Source organism: Typha angustifolia, chromosome 11 (assembly GCF_048772165.1).
Source record: "Typha angustifolia cultivar Huaian chromosome 11, ASM4877216v1, whole genome shotgun sequence".
NCBI lineage: Eukaryota > Viridiplantae > Streptophyta > Magnoliopsida > Poales > Typhaceae > Typha > Typha angustifolia.
Window position 1 is genome coordinate 13,569,580 of NC_133249.1, and position 17,913 is coordinate 13,587,492.

Below are 17,913 nucleotides of genomic sequence, written 5' to 3' on the forward strand. Positions count from 1 at the left end.
TTAGGCGCACATAAAAAATAAAAAGTAATCACATATCCCAAGTTAACCTAAATCATGCAAGGACTCCAAAAGTTTGTTGTCAACTTAAACTAAATTACGCAGGCAATGAATATTTCTCCACGCAATACGTAGGCCATAATGCAATCAGAAACTTCTTTCTATAAAACATACCTCCTGCATACCTATAAATACATTTGGATCAGTATACCATGCTGGCCGTGTTTCCGAAACTTTTCAGTTCATTGAAGACCTGAAAGGAAATGTATGAAATTGACCTTAGACATTATCATAAAATGATTGGATCTCCTCAGTAATAAACTTGAGACATTACATTACAAGTTAACAAAACTTTATTGGGATCATTACCTTCTCTACTCTATGAAGTGATGTTATACCTTCATCTTCGTATGGAAGTGAGTAGAAATGACCTTAGGACATTACAAAGGAATCCTTCTTTCCGTGGAATGAATCAATAATATGACTAGCTACGATTGTTTTAAAAACTCGGAATGCATCAACAAAGAATATGGAATTAATAACTCTTTCTTGAGGAAACCAAAAAGCAAAAGAATCACAAATCAAGGATTGCCGTACCAAAATCATGGAGCATGCCGAACTTAGCTCAGCACTGTACGTGCTATAATACCATAATAAGTCGGTGAGTCGTTGGCACAATGAATAATCTTGATGTATCAGAAAAAATAATCTTTAAACATTACTAGAGCCTCAAAATACATTTTAAAGGCTATATAAAGTCAAACAACACAATATTAGTGTAATATATGCAAATCAGATTCTAATTTCATAATAATTTTCCCCAATTACTTAGATCTTTTAAGTTGGGCCAAATAACTTTGAAAAAATTAATTTTTTTTTCTTTCATTTCTAAAATTTTTAATCTATATAAATCAAACATCATAATACAAAGAGGCATTAGAAGGGATGAAGAGACCCTAAATTATATCTATTTAAAATAATATATGCTAAATTCTTAATGGTATGCATTGGCAAGAGTTGGCATGAGAAATTATCAAGATACCATGTGCCAATATCTGACTTATACCAACTGTGCCGATGGGCTTAACAATCTATACCACAAAACACACTCTTGCCGATTACCAAACTTAAAGCAGTGACCAACCATGAGTCCAAATTTCCTCCTAGAAAATTATAGCTAAATTGAGCACATTGACCAACATTATAAAAGAAGTTACATCAGATTTCTTTTCTAAAATAAAGGAAACAAAAAAGTACCCAAAAAAAAAAATCACATGAATTCCACCTTCTCCATCTATCAAGAACTATAGCTATATTCACCAGTAAAGATTCTATAAAAAAGAACAGGGTTTAGATAAGACAAAGCAAAGATAACTCACCGAGCCAATCCATCCCTCCACTCCGATCCATACATTCCAATTCGAAATAGGTGAAGGGATCGATTGGATGTGACTCGAGCACCAGTTCTTGGAGTAGAAAACTGTCGGGAATCGCCCGCGCCATTCACTATTTTTAATTCGCCCCTTTTCTCTGAATAAGTCACCAAAAAGATATCCTTATATTTGTTAATGGATTTCAATAAAATACAACTATGTGCCAGTTTTATGGCTTACTTACTTACTCTGTTGGATTAAGACAGCCATTAATCTAAAACTGCTTTTATATTCTTTTCCAAGAAAAACAAACGAAGGAAAAGCATCACGAATCCCAACTTCTCAATTTACCAAGATTTAGAAAACAATAACCTCCATTGGTCCAAATCAAACCAAAATTGCTAAGAAAAATTACTGATCGGAAATTTTCGAATTAACCTCCAATAGTCTAAACAGAACCAAATATTCGCAAGAATTCCTCACTGGAAATTTCCTTCAGAGTCTACACAAGGAAAAGAAGAAACATCATAAAATCCTCCTCCATTTATCAAAAATTATAACAGCATGATGATTCTATAGATAAAAAAAAATTATAAGAAAAAAAAAGAAGAATTAAGTGTTACAACAGAAAAGGAAAAGAACTCACCGAGCCGATCCAGATCTCCACTCCGATTCACTCCAATTTCCAAATAAGATCCAACTTAGAGAAGGGATCGATCGAAGATCAGATTCACGAGCACGTTCGCGGAGTATATAACTACGATGTGGTCACCGTCGATCTGCACCGCGCATTTTCTTAAAGTGATTGCACTATCTTGAAAGAATCGTTCTACGAAGAAACAAGAACACAGCACTCACCTACGCCGATCGGTTTGAACAAAGTCTTCATTCCGACGAGTGCCTCAACTAGATCAGAGAACAGGGACTCACAAGAACCGGATCTTGGAGTAGATCACGACGGATTTCTCGACCGCGCCTTCTCCATGGACTCCTCAAACCGAGATCTGAAATAGAAGAGAAGAGAAGAAAGGTTATGCCGATGGAGGGGGTGGTAGACGGTGACCACATCGTGCGTTCTTGAACAAGTTTTAACTTTTTAAGAGAGACTTTTTTCATTTCAGACCTTGTCCTCCAAGTCGAACCACAATAAAGAATAAACTACCGGTTCGTGCCAGTTTTATGATGGCCAAGCATGATTGGATTAAAGCACTCATTAATCTAAAACTACTTTGTAGTCAGAAACTTTCAAATCGATAGGCTTATTTAAAAGAACGCAAATCATCCATTAAAAACTTGATTGGTTGGTAAATTACAAATCACCCATTCATTCTTATGCCTAAAATTCATCTATACATAAACTTTAATTCTTATCGTTTTGCCCGAGAAAAAAAGAATTCTATCAATTCTGATTGTGAGAAATATGAAAAATGGATGGCTGTTAATCAGGCCATCAAATTATTATAATATCCCTGCATTAATAGTTATCTCATTTATTAGTCTTAATCGAAGCCAAATATTCGCATGCAGAATTCCTCATTGAAAATTTTCGAATTAAAGCAGTAACCTCCATTAGTCTAAATTAAACCAAATATTTGCAAGAAAATCTTTATCTCATCGAAAATTTTTGGGCATCATAATTCAATTTTCCAATAGAAAAACAAAAGGTATGACAAAATCGACCTTCCCCGTTGATCAAGAATTATAACAGAAACCTCCACTAGTGCAAATTGAACTAAATATTCGCAAGAACATTCTATTAAAACGGAACGAAGGTTAAAAAGAGTGAGAGAGAACTCACCAAGACGATCCATCTCCCAATTTAGATCCGCTCCAATTGCGAAATAAGATGCGACTGAGGTAGATAATGATCGGGATTCGCCAACGCGCGATGGCATTGCCTTGGAAGAAGAAAGGAGAAGAAAGCACTGACCCGAGCCGATCGGTTTGAACAATGGCTTCATCTCCGACGAGTGCCTCCCCATAGATCGGAGATCGGGGACTCACGAGGACCGGATTTCCGATTGGAGCACGACGGAGTTCTCCGATAGCGTCTTCTCCACGGACTCGTCAAAACCGCGATCTGGGAGAGAAGAGGAGGGAGGGAGGGAGGGAGGTTGGGAGGAAATGGGAAGACGAAAGGGGAGGCGGTTTGGTAGTAGTAGCCTACCTAGTTCAAAGGAATTCTTCATTTTACACCCTACGTAATGTTTTTATTATGGTTTACACCGTCTTTTCATTATTTCTTATCAACCCTTATTTATTTTTATATAAAAAAGATACAGTGTATCATTTTTATGTCTAATTGCTCTGAGATGGCCAGACATCATTCGATTAAGATCGACCTTAGCTAAAACCTACCCTTCCGTGTAGGGCTGAAGATGGATCGGATATTGATCCGATAATGCTTAACCATTGTGATACGATCCGGATAAGATTGAGTCACATTATAGAGATATTAGGCTGCATTGTGATACGATCTGAATCAGATCGGATCACATTATAAAGATATTAGGGTCAATGAATTAAGTTTAATTATCTTATTTAGTTATATGATTTAGTTAAATCCTTAGTATGTTAAAATTTTATTTAATTAATAAAATCCAGCTTTATGCAGTTTTTAGAAAATATTTATAGAATATTCTATGAATATTCGAATAATATCAAATCAGTTGGATAAGATCTTCAACCTCTAGATCTATAATTTAATATACTTCTCTTGATTCAGAATTTATTTACAGTGAAATTAAGGGTTAATTGAAAAAGATAAGGAAGATTGGTGTGGTTAGTTTGTTAAGATTTTAATTTAGTTGTTTAGGTCCCTAAGGTGAGCCTCTATAAATATATGAAGTAAACCTAAGTTGAATTTAATAATTGAAATTGGCATTGTGCCTTTATTTTCTTTCTCAAGCTATTAGGGCATTCTCCCACCTCGTGCTAAGGAATTAACCTAGCACATATTTAGCTATTAAGCTAGGGTTTATCTGACCTTCGGTTACTATTCGATCGATATCTCAAGATTTTGCCATCCAAACTCTACAATTTTAGATTAGTTGGAAATCTCTTTTTAAGGGCGACAATATATCAAAAATTCATGAAGATCTGATGATTAGATTATCCGTAGTCTTCTTTGAAAATTACATCCTTAATCTAGTCCAAAATCATAACAAATATGTATTTGAATATAGATATCGGAAGGTGGATAATTTTCGGTTAGAGAATTGGATCTTAAACCGATGTTGATTGAATTTTAAATAAATTATAATTTTTTATTTAGATATAATTAGCATAAAAATATTAAGAGTTTCAAAAAAAACTTGTATGTCAAATATATATAAATTTAGAAAAATTAATGTCTATAAGTAATATATAACACATCAATATAATAATATAAATATTTATAATTTAAATAAGTAAACTTAAAATTGTAAATCATTCCAACTTGATCGGTTAAAGAAATTTTTTTTTTTATCAGAATTGAATTAGATCCGAATCAAATTGGGTCCAACATGTCCCCTCGTGTTCTTATTATTCCTATTTATATATTTTGGTAGTTACTTCCACTGGTACAAGACATTTATCGGCTATCAGGTAGAACAGGTTAGATCTAAGAAAACCCCAGTAAACCCTTTCGACCAAGTTTTAATGATATCTTAGGGAGAGATTTTATGAGATCTAGCAATAAAAAATTATATATAATGACATTAAGGTTCTTAGAACTATTATTCATTTTCACCGTGCATCTCATCAAACGTACATTTAGGTTTAGTACATCCTAAATTATAAAAAATAACTATTTTGTCCTTTTCTCTTAATATAGAGTCAAAATAATTCTTAGAGAGTAAAATTATTCACGTGATGCTTACGTAGTATTTTTAACGAAAAATCTAATGGATAAATACCATAAGTCAATAAGGGACATTTTTGAAGAGTTTTATAATTAAAAGAGTCGATATATTATGAAAAATAACTTAGGGAGTTTATGCAGAAATGTGTAACAGATAGAAGATTTAGGCATAATTATTCTTATATTAAGATTCAAATATCAACATCTAGGAGTGGAACATGTCAGATTTAATCCAATCTGATCCAGTTTCGTATGTCGTATATAGGTTGAGATCTTTCTATACTACTGTTGTCCGACCCTTGTCTTTCAACAGGAAACCCGTAACTGCATCTCATTAAGATTTACCGTTACGTTATCTCAAAAAATGCAAAAAAAAAAATTAAAATTAAAATTAAAATATTAAAGAAAAAACCAGTTAGGCCCCACCTTATACCACCAAACCAATTAATATCGTTTCACGTCCGCCTTTGTTGCTACCTGTGTGCGCAGTGCGCGTGAATCACTGAGCCACTCCACCACGCTCCGACCAATAGTCCCATCTCTTCTCCAGAGTACTAATCCCAGCTCCGCTACCGGATTCCGGCGAACAAACGGCGCCGCTCGCCGTACTCCAGTGGTCGGCCATGAAGGAAGCTATAGATCCAACCTTCCTCTGGAGCCGGAGATGGTGGGTCCTCCTCCTTCCTCTTTCTCCCTTTTCTTCTTCTTACGTCGTCAAAGATTCTTTGGCATGTGTGTCTCTTCGTGCATTGCCTTTGATTTTACTCTTCTTCTGCTGTTCTCCCGATCTCGATTCCCGCAGCTTGTTCTATCGCTTTCTCCTTGTAAAGTGCAGCTCCTTTTTGGTGGATTCCCGTGTTGTCTTTTGTTCCCTGTGTTCAAATCTAGGGTTTTGATGGGTCTTTCTGTTGTCCTCTCTGCTAAGGTTATCACTTTTCATATCCCTTGATTGATTGATCGATCCATGATCTTTTTGCTCGAATCATGCGTTTGGTTGTAGATTAAGTTTGATTTTTGCTGGAAAGATTTTAGCTTTTGGAGTTGGAACAGGTGTTGCCGTTGAGATTCTTTGTCCCTTCCTTTTTCCCAGCCTTTCCAAGCAATGCAGCTTTTGTACCGTGGCTTCTCGTGGAGTAGACGTTATTCTCTATACATATATGCTATGATGCCTTTTTCTTCTCTATTTTCGTGTTCCCAACCTTTTCAGACTGTTCTATTTCTGCCCTTCCCCTTTCTTAGCAATCTTTCAACTAAGGTGGTAGGCGAATCTAACCCTCATGCGTTTGAATGCAGCATCTTTTTTTTTTTTTTTTTTTTTTTAATCTTTTGCTGTTCTTTAATTTATATGCTGAAATCGACTATTTTGCTTAGACCTTTTAGGCTAAAGATCGTGTTCACGGTTGTGTTACATGTTTCTTACGTTATTGCTCAGAAATGGAACAAATTTCAAACTAGCATATCTTTGGTTCTAAATGATGGATCTTTGCATTCGTTTTCACTTTATTACTTTAAATGACGAATTTTTATGATCGATCGCTACCATTCTGTCCTGCTCCTCTTCATACATGTCAGGATTTTAGGATTTTTGGGTCCATGAACTTGGGAAGTAATGCTCAATGTTGGTATTGTGGTCTGGGATAATGGGGAACAAGTATTTCTGATGGATTAGGTCTTCTCTTCCTTTCCAGGTAATGAAATGGAAGGGTTTCAGAACCGAAAGGGGCAGGATCTGCAAAGGCCTTTTGTAAGTTGTATGGGAAGGATGATTAACATATTTGACCTGAGTGCCGGAATGACAGGAACAAAGTTGCTCACTGAAAAAGCACACAGAGATGGTACCCTTTGCTTTATGCTCACTAACTTCTTATTCTTTGTCAATCTCTTTACTTGTTCTGTTATCATTTTAGCGCTCTAAACTATCTACATGTTGTTATATTTCCTGGTTCATGTTGCTGTGAAGTTGTCTCATGCACTACTTGCAAATCATGCTCCACCAACCTATTATATTAAGTAATGTTATTAGCAGGTTCTCCAGTAGGTAGAAATCGGTTGGATAACATGAAGATGCCGATGGATCCCTCTTCAGTTCAGAGAAAGGAGAACCAAGTATGTGGGTAAAACATAATTGTCCATATAACTAATTTCAGTTGACAGGAAACTGATGCATTGTTGTGATTTCGATGACAATTGCAGACAGCCAGTGAGCTATGGAAGAACTCCTCTAACAAGAGGTTTGGTGGAACACCAATGAAAATGCTCATAGAACAGGAGATGCTGAAAGAAGCTGAGTCTAAGCAGAATCCACCAAATGTTGTTGCTAGATTAATGGGTCTCGATGGTTTGCCAGTTCAGCAATCGGATTTAATTTCTAGAAGTATTTCACGGGAGGATTATTTATTAGATGGTCTAGCAGGAGATCATCGGAGGTGCAATCAGCAGGAGAATAAGTATCCCCAAAACTCAATGCCACACAAGCGTCAATCATGCACTCAAAGGAATAAGGAATATAAAGATGTATATGAAATCTTGCAGAAGCCTTTGAGAATTAGTAGCAAACATAAGCATCCTGTGAAGGGAAAATATGAGGAGAACACTTATGAGAAGAGAATGGACCTTATTCGTCAGAAATTTATTCAAGCAAAACATATGGCCGCAGATGAAAAGCTTCTTCACTCTAATGAATTCCAAGAAGCACTCCAGGGTTTGAGCTCAAACAGAGATTTGTTCCTTAAATTTCTTGAAGAACCAAATTCTTTATTTTCAAAGCATCTACATGAGCTTCAAACTGTGGCACCACCCTCTGAAATAAATCGCATTACAGTACTAAAACCATCAAAAATAATTGAGATGAAAGACAACAAGATCATGGGGAAACAACTCGATTTAGATGGACGTGAAAGTGAAGATGGCAGAAGCGGCCACTACCGGAGCTCTAGTTGCTCTCCTACTGAAACTCATGTTTTATTGCAACCAACCAGAATAGTGGTCTTAAAGCCGAGTCTCAGAAAACCCCATGACATCAAGACTGTGACATCTTCTCCAATATCTTCACCAACTTCTGTGGAAGGTAGAGAATCCTACGAGGTTCAGGAAGCTGATGAAGTTGCTGGATCAAGAGAAGTAGCCAAGGAGATAACTCGGCGGGTGCGAGAAAGTCTGAAATGTAAGCAAAGAGGAGCGAAACCATTCTCTTCTGGATATTCCAATGGATATATTGAGCAAGGGAGCTCATTCAAGTGGTCAGAAAGTGAGAATATGGATGAAGAGGATAGTGAGTTAAATGGCTGGGAAATTGGGACTCCAACTTCACATCACTCATGCGATAATAAAAGTAGAACAGGAAGTCCTTACTCTGTCTCATCCTTCAGCCGTACATCTCATTCAACTGAATCATCGGTAGTTAAGGAAGCCAAGAAGCGGCTATCTGAAAGGTGGGCTATGGTAGCATCTAATGCATATAGTCAAGAGGGAAAAGAAGCACGAAGAAGTTCAAGCACTTTGGGGGAGATGCTTGCCATTCCTGAGGTGAAGAAAGAACAGGAGATGGATGTGACCATTACATTAAGCAGCAGGGCCTGTGAACATGACTTGATACAACCTACATCATGTCTGAGTGCTGGTTGGACTAAAGAAGAATCTATCCAGGAGAATGCTAACAAGAATTTATCGAGGTCAAAATCTCTCCCAGTTTGTTCATCTGTTTATGACGATGTTGGGTTAAATTGTGGAGCTTCTGGTTCTTTGAGCGGTAACCTTAAGGAGGCTGACAAGTCAAAGAGTGGGAAGTCATTATTTATGGAGACAGTCTCAAACTTATTCTTATCTAAGAATAAGAAACCAGTCAGACAGAAATCTCTTCCATTCACTTCAGTAGGTTCCAACAACTGGGTCCAGCATAACTGCTTTCTGTCTGTTGGTAAAGTAAATAATGATATAGACCAGTGCATTCTAAATAGTCAATACAAACAGACTACGTCACCTGATCCTGAAAATAAAATTGTAAAGGCTCCTGCAACTTTACATTATGATATACCAGATAAGGGCACAATCACTACCAAGGTACCAGATAAATTTCCCCTAGTTTTTTGTGTTTTATCATCAGTTCAGTATCTTTTTGAGTTATGTAGCCTGTTTTATGAACCTTACCCTACTTAGATGATATTGATGAGTTCAACTCAATTTGCTGACTGTTTCCTCCTTTATATTGTTGGATGTTTCCAGCATTATGTTTGTGACAGTTACAGGATTGATGGGACTTCTTCTCCCTTCATATCCTTTTGAGTGTTCTCAGATGACATACCATAAAATATGCTTTACTTTTTAACATTTGAGAGCTAGAGTTTGTTAAAAAAGAAAATTGCAACTGAATGTGAAAGACCAATATGTTCTAAAATTAACTTATTTTGTTTTTTAGGTGTATCCCAAGTTATTTTGGCTTAAGGATTTACTGTCATTACTCATCATCACTGCTTCCTCTAACTATTGCTCAGCAATTTTTGCCTCTTATATTCCTGATTATAGTTGCATATTGTCAGGATGTTTCTTCTATGGACAAACTTGGGATGTCAGGTAACTTCCTCGATACTCAAGACCAGCCAAGCCCAATATCTGTCCTAGAAGCACCATTTATGGATGATTCCATGGATGCACTTCAGAAGTTATCTGAGAGCTCCTCTGCTGGAACTCCACGTAAGGATAAACAAATACGCGTCGAGAAAAATTTGGAAGTTTCATTTACTAACTTGGTTATCTATTCATGCAGAAACTTTGTCCCGGTCTCCAAGAATTGAGTCAGTTGCTCGATCACTGTCATGGGATAATTCCCAGTTTGAAGTAACATCACCAAATTCCTTAAGACTTTCGAGAGTTTTCTCAAAAGCTGACGAAGAACAAAAGAGATTTGCATTCATTCAGAAGTTAGTGTGGTCTGCTGGCCTAGATGCAGAAAGTTCTAGCACAAAATATTTGAGATGGTATTCACCAGACAGGCCTTTGAGTCCATATCTGCTTGACGAACATTGTGATGACAAAGAAGAGGGAGTAAAGATCAGGGAAAAGCGAGCAAAAGAGAGGCTCCTATATGACTCTGTCAACAAAGCTCTGATCGAGATTGGTCAGACTACCTTATTGGCTAGATACCCATGGACCAGCACATGCATGTGGACTTGTAAAGGGTGCTCAAGTGATTCAGGTTCTTCTGTGGCTGATGAAGTCTGGGCTGTTATAAGGAATTGGACCTCATTTGAGAAATTTTTTACCTGGGAGTCTAACAACAGCAGTCTTGTGGTAGACTTGATGGTAAAGAGGGAGATCACTGGAAGGATGTGGGTCCAAACGATATGGTTTGAGATGTATGATCTAAACAAGGAAATATGTGGGCTTATATTAGAAGAGCTGGTTGAAGAAGCAATGTTAGATCTGAGTTGTTGGTAGCTGCTACGAGGAACTTTTCTCTTAATATTGTTTTGGCCCTGTTATCTACTATATTATGATTGAAAAAAATACTGGTGGTGATAACACAGTGCTTAGGATATTCATGTAACTGCCTAGCTAAAGTTTCAATACGTATTTGGTCAATATATCATTCTTACTCGAAACGAGATTCCTTCTGATGTTAGAGTGATAAATGATTTCTTATGTGATCAGCGTTCATTTATTTCAAATACAGGAACTACTGTTCTTAGGAGACTGATGTTAGAAGCTGAAAGCGAATATGTATGTATGTATATATTAGATTATATGCTTGGTTACTATGAACTTCTCAACAGAGTTTATGATCAACTTGATGCTCATGGCTCAGGATTTGTTTTCTGTGTCCTGTGCTCCTTTTCTTGAAATCCTAGCTCCAGTTCAATGTATAATTTGGTGAATAAGACAGCAGTGCATGTCTCTCCCATGCAACTTGACAACCACTCTGGAGGAAATCAATGGGAGATATCTTATTATATTGAGCACCAGAACATTGAACTCAGCCATGCAAATTGACAGTCTTATGAGTAAATCATATGGTACCATTCACTCTGCATTTAGCCTCATTTTTAAAAAAAATGGACTCATTGGTTTTGTGGCTGGTTCTTTTTAATATACATAACTTTGAGCATTGCTTTGTTTATAAGATGGATTGGCTATTTGGCATGTGAATTGTGATAATATGCTGCCAGAATATATTACTGTGTTGGTTGCCAACTAGTGTAATCCAGTACAAAAAGGACCTTACATAAAATAGTATAAAGCTGTCAACCTCTGCCTCATTGGTTGTGTTCCCATTGGTTTTATATGCACAGTTTATTGCCACATGTCACTCAGCATATCAGTGCCATCCTGGTCCACCTCCAGTCCTTGATTAGATACATCTAGGCACTTACCATACTTAATTCCTATCACATCCTTGTGCATGCATTCTATAAATAATTCTATTGCTTTCTCTTAACTTTTTGTTTATTTCTTTTCCTCCTTTCTCTGTGGGTAGAAAATAAGCTTCTAATGCACTTTATGGCAGCACACTGTATTTTCCTTTACCCACACCAAAGAAAAGGACGTAGGGCAGGCAAGCACCTGCATGGAATAAATTAGAATTTTGGCTGACCACCATATCAAATGCCTCTGAATTTATTGGGGTTAATAATTTGTCTACAGAGTGTTGTTTATGTACGTTTTGACTCAGATTATAATTAGCCTACACACTTATAATCCATCACCAAAATATATATATTATATCTTTATTCATATAACATGACACCAAAATGGTGCTTATGTGAGGTGTCGGAGTGTTGTATTACTCGATCAATGTACTGTAAGACTATAGAATCTCGATTCTTTTCACTATATACTTTCTCTAGTATGGCTAACTTCAATGGGAGTAGTAATTTTGATTTGCTGTATTCCGTGGGCGAGGTGGCCTAGTTGTTTTGATATGAAACAGTTTTGTTTTCTACAGATGGAGCACATCAATTGGACTTGGTATAAACTAAATTTAGAAGTATTAGAAATTATATAAATCACACACCCTATATATTAACTTTTTATAAATAATATTCCGTGTTTGAAAATTTTATAATCCGATCCTTCTTTTCTATAATTTTTATTTAACATCTTAGGTTGACATAAGCGATACAAGTAAAATAAAAATTCTATTATAATATACTAAATATTATATAAAATACTTAAATTATCTCGGTCTCTTTCATCTTCTTATTCTCTCTCATCTCCCTGGTGACCTGGTTGGGAGAAAATTTAAGAGAAAAAATAATAGAGGAGTATAGATATGAAAATATTTCAGTAATTTAGTTAATGTCAGAATAATATCAGAGTGTTAAATAAAAATTCTAAAAATAAAAGATGGATAAACCAATTTTTATCTTTCTTAAAAAAGAATTACATGTTATTTATACTAAACTAGAAAAAGATAAACAAAATTAATTTAATTATGTTTGTCCCTTATTTCAACTATCATAATTAAGAATACCATTTTATTTTATTAAATTTCTCTCTTTCAACCGACCACTAAACTGCAGTTTTCGGATCTGATCGAACTACTTGGCAATTCATTCGGTGATTTTTCAAATAAGATGTCCCTTATTTCGAAATAGTTCTCATTTTATTTAAATTTAAATTTATTCTTTTATTATTCCAGAATCAAACATGCCATGTTTACATTGCTTATTTCTATTTTCTGCGGTTAATTCTATCAGTTTACATATTCTTCAGTATCCCCACGAGATGAGGGCCAAAGTCTTAATTTCATCCTAAAACCTACCATGGGAAAACCTCTCACATGCCAAGAGGAGAGATGACAAAAGTTGCACAAAAGCCATCTGACCGCATCTATTGACGAGAGAAAGGCAGAGGAAGAGAGGTCGAAACCTTCTCACACAGACACTATAGAGTCACGTAAAATACATGCAGATGAACTTCTAATATCCTAACTAGAGATTTGCTGCACTGCAATCCCCGATAGCAGCTTTATTAACGCCGACTGTTTGATCCCTCGTTACTCTACAAAATTTAGCTGGCCGCTGTTAGCAGCCTAAAGTCCTGTTGTACATGCCCTAACAACGCCTATCTATTTTAAAGGCTATCTCCTCTTGATTGAACAAGTGGAATTTTTGTTTTCATGCACAACCTGCAATACAGAAGAAGCGCAGAATCATCAAACAAACCAATTGGAAATTGGAACAAATCTATATGAAAGATCCATATGATCAAACAACATAATTGTCGATGCTCAACTCCCAGTTAGTTAAACAAAATGAATGCAGCCAACAGAGCAACAGATTAGTGCGAGGGTTGATCTTCTAAACATATTATGAATGCAATTGAAGTGCGTTATTTTTCAAATAATAATGCAAGAATTAAGCTGCGCACCGGATGCATTGTTAATCTGTTACATTAACAAGCTCTGCTTTTCACATAATCAAATATTAAGTTTGCAATGGAAGTATCATGTGTAATCTTGGTGATGGAGATGAAAGCAAAGGAAAGAAATGGAGCTTCCTATCATGGAGTTTTCATAGCTTTGCACATAACAGAGACATAAGAGACTAAAGTACCAAGTTTGGTAACCTTCATGTCCCCTTTTTTTATGCTAATTCCTGCTTCACCTGTTATTTTGTCCTGTTGAAAAAAATAGAGAGAACGCATTAGGAATCTTCCAATGTCACCACCTAAACGCCAAAAGCAACTGAAAATATAAGTTAGACAAACGGTATCATATCAAACTTCATTCTTTTCCTTTTCAATTAGGCATTAATGATGCAAAATTTGAAAAAAATGTAGGAGAAATGTCACACCTGACATTATACTATAATGATAAGGATCACCAATCTGTTGAATCTGAACGGGGTGTTGATTCTGCATGCTCATGGAGTTAAATGGCAGAGCATGCTGATTGTTTGCTTGAGCTCTGGCCTGATCAAGATTAGTGAAATTTGGTGGATGGAAGGATGTCATCAGTGGCTGAGGCTGAGTGGATTCGGCAAGAGGAAGGCATGGTGATATAGACCTAAATTGTGGCAGCGGAATTCCCATACCTCCACTCTGCATTTCTGTAGCCATGGCATTTCCTGGACGTGTACCCATGCCCATTTCCATGTTCATCCCCATTCCCATCCCCACTCCTAGTCCCATTCCCATTCCCATACCCATTCCCATTCCCATTCCCATTGGCTGCAAGAATGATGGGACACCTGGGAACATTACTGGGTTCAAGCTGCACCCCATAGACATAATCTGCACAAATGAAATAGTAGTTACGAGTCACTGCTGAATTCAGTTGCTTTTGGTGCAGATTAATCCAGCAAAGTGCTTCTGCTGGGGCTGATGCCAATGCAAACACCAAACTAGTAGCACCATGAGAGTTCATTTATTACTCTAGGACTCTATCAGGGTTCAATAGAGAGACTTGGGCATCAAAATTTGGTGTAACTTTGTTTGCCCGAGAAGTGTGAGGCTCAGAGCAAGAGGAAATAAGATCAAACAAGACCCATTATTAGCGCCAAGCAAGTGATTCTTTAATAAATCAGCACTACGAGTCAGACAAATTCACTTAACCAAAATAGCCAGCCTTGTTACAGATAAATTAATTATAGAATCATGACATAGGTTGGTCAACAGGGAAGCCTCACACCTGATTGTGGTAATACCAAATAGAGCTCCTCTAGTGGACACACAAATAAAACGCCAGAAAAGATCCTGTAAGATCCAGTGCAATTGACAAAATTATCGACTATCAGAGGCAAACCATTCTGGAATATAACGGACCCAAAAGCTAATACAACTTTAATATATCGAATGACAGGAAAAGCTGGAACAAATTAAACTCCGGGTAGATTTAACAAATCTCTCTCGTTTACAATTATCTCCAAAAACAAAACAAAATACTGCACCTGTTAAGTCTAGTTCTACGTACACTGCTTCAAGCAAGTAAAATTTGTTTCAAGAAACAATATATGTCTGAAAGAGAAGGGAAAATATGTTAGGAGTACCTGGACTTGTAACTGAAGTGACTTCAAGTATTCAATGGCCTCATCCAACATTGAAGCCTTGTCAGACTGAAAAGTGGAAGAAGTTCCAAATAAGAATCCGAAGTTGACGATTATCCGAATAGTTCCAAATAAGAAAGTTTCATTATTATGACCTTGTTGCATCTGGGTATGAGTTCTTGCAAGGCCTTCATCTTCTCGTTGATCCTATCCCTGCGCTTCTGCATTGTTAAGTATAAGAAACTGAGTCTGACATGAACTAAGGATATGAAAGAAGAAAAACATATGGGTGAATTGACGATTAAAAGCTGAAAGATCGAGTACATACTCGCTCTGAGAGATTGTGGACCTCTGCAGCACGAGACCTTCTTGGAGCTACAGATCGGCGTCGGTCTTTCTTTTCATCCTCAAATTCCAATTCATCATCCTTCGTTTTTTAAGTAAGAAAAAAAAAACCCAACAAATAAATATTTGGCACAAGAATGAAAGGAATGGATGAATGGGAATTACGGACTGCTCAATGGACAGCTTAGCAGGAGACTGTACATAGAAGATTAATTGCTAAAAGTGAAGATCAACTAGTCCATTTGCAGAATCCCTAATTGTAAAATTGATAAGAGATTTATTTCTTTTATTCTAGATAGAATAACATAATACTTCTAATTTCCCAATGATGTGTATGTGGTCAGTTCAGTGGACCAAATGTTCTACCTTCTGCAAGAAGAAAAGCAACTTTGCAGTATTAAGCTTCCACAGACAGGTGAAGCAATCATTTAAAAGTTCATTTTACTAATCCCAAAAAATTCAAACCTAAACTTCAATGATCAAGAAAGACTCAACTGACACAGAATTGATTCATTAGATCAAACACACTGCATGCTCAGGCTTAGCAACTTGTAAGGTTTTAATCTAGTGCCTGACCCAAATGGAAAGACCATTTAAATGGAAGAAAAATTCAGAGATAGATACCATGACATGAGATGGAATAAGATTCGACTACTCTACAAGGAGATTAGTATTAAAAAGATACAGATTGAAATATGAAGATGAACAGAGAAATAAGAGGAGGTGGGCGATTGTGAGTTCTACAGAAGAGATTAGTTTTCTGGTGTGGACCATATAAATATATGCATACAAAAATTTATATACGGTTAACGTGAAAGCATACGGGAATAATTAGGAATTAAAAATAAATAAAATAGAAGTCAATATACTTTCACCAGGAATTGACCTTTTTAAGAGAATAGTTTATGACTTCAAGAGTACTGTTCTATTAAAGCTAACCTCGCCGCTATGGTACTCGGACTCGTCTCCCTCGCTCGCCTTCCGCTTCCCCAAAGACGACGTCGGATCCCAATTCGACGCCGAATCCCTCGTAAACTGCGTCTTCGATCCGACAACAGTCGACTCCCCCGAAGCCCTCGCCCGATTCTCATCCGGCGGCGGGGGTACCGGCGTCCCGCTGTAGAGATCGCCTCCGCTGCCGTTCTCGAGCTCCCCCATCTGGTAGTTAATCCAGGACGTCATCTCATCCTCCTCGGCGAACAGCCGGGTCGCCACCTCCGCCACAGACACGTCGGCGCGGACGGGCAGGGTCGCGTGGGCCGTGCCTGGTTCCGGAACCCGTATCCGCGCGCCACCACTAACCGGATTCAATACCGGCCCCTTCCGCCACACCAATTCCATCAGCTCGGTTTCACATCTAATCCAAACTCAAATTACCACCATAAGAATTTGATCGCAAGCATCTAAACAAGCTAAGAAGCGGTGTCTTACGCAAAGTCCTCAAGACTCGTAGGCATGAGGGCATCCTCGTCGTCGTCGTCGTCAACCTTCAACTCGCGAGCGGCGGAGTGGACCTCGAAGTTTGGCACACAGTGATACATCTCCAGATCAAAAAAGAAAGAAAGAAAGATACAGTATGGAAGAGTTCGAAGAGTTCATTTATAGCAAAGAGAGGGGAGGTGTATCCGTACCTATTTTTAGTTAGTTATCATTGGGAAAGGGTGAACGAGAGCAGAAGGGAATCCGTCGTTTTCTTAGAACCGACTCAGACGAGGAGGCGAAACTCCTGCTTCAGCTGCTTGGGATAAGTTGTCGCGACGCATCGGGTGTCGCGAAGTGGAGATCGCGAAAGTTCTTCGGACCGCTTGCCGAGAGGGTCTGAAGTCTGTGGGTCATCCTCGCTGTCACCGCAGTAGAATTCCGGTGGAGGGAGACGACAGCGAAGTCTCTTCGTGTGGCGTGGGACGTGGGTAGTGAAGAGGTGGTCATGGATATATATATTATCTTATATTATCTTCCCATCATTGTTGTTTCCGGTTATGACTATAAATTTTTGAACCTTTTTTGTAATACAAAACAAAATATATCTATTTTTTAATTTTTTTAAAAAATATTTTTTATTCGTTACGTCTTATAGTTTTTTTTATATCTAAACTAAAATTATTTTTTTTATTATATTTAACTAATATACAGATAAATTTAGAGATCCACAAAATCGTTGAATCTAAAAGAGTTATTTTTTTTATTATATTTGGTCAAACTAGAGATTAAATTTAATAACCCTTATTATAAACAAATCTTGAGGATGGTAGAATTGAGTCTAGACTCTAGAGGATGGCAGAAGCTTTCCCACATGAGGTTCGCTGACCAAAGCAGCTTATTTCTACTACGGTTTTAAAAATTATCTCCCTCTCCCAGGGAGCCTCTCTCCCTG

At 37.2% G+C, this 17,913-nt stretch overlaps 2 protein-coding genes and 1 long non-coding RNA gene across 10 annotated transcripts; 1 reads left to right on the plus strand and 2 right to left on the minus strand.

Annotated features, from left to right (window-relative positions):
* Positions 1 to 109: 109 nt before the first annotated feature.
* LOC140771174 (uncharacterized) lies at positions 110 to 3,473 on the minus strand. Of its 2 annotated transcripts, XR_012106118.1 has the most exons (6): positions 3,169 to 3,473; positions 2,229 to 2,374; positions 2,017 to 2,149; positions 1,809 to 1,872; positions 1,377 to 1,527; positions 110 to 250 (listed from the first exon to the last, which is right to left on the minus strand). It is a non-coding gene; the product is annotated as an uncharacterized lncRNA (long non-coding RNA). The 2 variants fall into 2 exon arrangements; XR_012106117.1 differs by lacking the exon at positions 1,809 to 1,872.
* Positions 3,474 to 5,696: 2,223 nt separating this feature from the next.
* Positions 5,697 to 10,851, plus strand: LOC140770163 (uncharacterized). 3 transcript variants are annotated; one of them, XM_073111194.1, is made up of 6 exons: positions 5,697 to 5,881; positions 6,903 to 7,049; positions 7,238 to 7,320; positions 7,408 to 9,273; positions 9,750 to 9,903; positions 9,977 to 10,851. In XM_073111194.1, the coding sequence occupies exons 2-6, from the start codon at positions 6,911 to 6,913 to the stop codon at positions 10,645 to 10,647; spliced, it is 2,913 nt and encodes a 970-aa protein (XP_072967295.1). In that variant the 5' UTR covers positions 5,697 to 5,881; positions 6,903 to 6,910; the 3' UTR covers positions 10,648 to 10,851. The 3 variants fall into 3 exon arrangements, with proteins under 3 accessions (XP_072967295.1, XP_072967296.1, XP_072967297.1); XM_073111195.1 differs by having other exon boundaries at positions 7,241 to 7,320; XM_073111196.1 differs by lacking the exon at positions 5,697 to 5,881 and having other exon boundaries at positions 6,913 to 7,049; positions 7,175 to 7,320.
* A 1,997-nt stretch (positions 10,852 to 12,848) lies between these two features.
* On the minus strand, positions 12,849 to 17,450 carry LOC140770489 (uncharacterized). 5 transcript variants are annotated; one of them, XM_073111705.1, is made up of 9 exons: positions 17,171 to 17,450; positions 16,971 to 17,053; positions 16,479 to 16,896; positions 15,523 to 15,621; positions 15,350 to 15,415; positions 15,198 to 15,263; positions 14,004 to 14,442; positions 13,764 to 13,827; positions 12,849 to 13,336 (listed from the first exon to the last, which is right to left on the minus strand). In XM_073111705.1, exons 2-8 carry the CDS (start codon positions 16,994 to 16,996, stop codon positions 13,811 to 13,813), a joined length of 1,131 nt encoding a protein of 376 aa, XP_072967806.1. In that variant the 5' UTR covers positions 16,997 to 17,053; positions 17,171 to 17,450; the 3' UTR covers positions 12,849 to 13,336; positions 13,764 to 13,810. The 5 variants fall into 5 exon arrangements, with proteins under 5 accessions (XP_072967806.1, XP_072967803.1, XP_072967805.1 ...); XM_073111702.1 differs by having other exon boundaries at positions 16,971 to 17,080; XM_073111704.1 differs by having other exon boundaries at positions 13,777 to 13,827; positions 16,971 to 17,450.
* Between the last annotated feature and the right edge of the window lie 463 nt (positions 17,451 to 17,913).

Coding starts and splice junctions, on each gene's coding strand:
- LOC140770163 (XM_073111194.1), top strand. CDS start 6,911: ATGGAAGGGTTTCAGAACCGAAAGGGGCAGGATCTGCAAAGGCCTTTT. Junction 7,050..7,237: donor TGAAAAAGCACACAGAGATG/GTACCCTTTGCT, acceptor TAATGTTATTAG/CAGGTTCTCCAGTAGGTAGA. Junction 9,904..9,976: donor CTCCTCTGCTGGAACTCCAC/GTAAGGATAAAC, acceptor CTATTCATGCAG/AAACTTTGTCCCGGTCTCCA.
- LOC140770489 (XM_073111702.1), bottom strand. CDS start 17,080: ATGTATCACTGTGTGCCAAACTTCGAGGTCCACTCCGCCGCTCGCGAG. Junction 15,622..16,478: donor CCGAGTACCATAGCGGCGAG/GTTAGCTTTAAT, acceptor TAAAAAACGAAG/GATGATGAATTGGAATTTGA. Junction 15,416..15,522: donor TCCACAATCTCTCAGAGCGA/GTATGTACTCGA, acceptor TTAACAATGCAG/AAGCGCAGGGATAGGATCAA.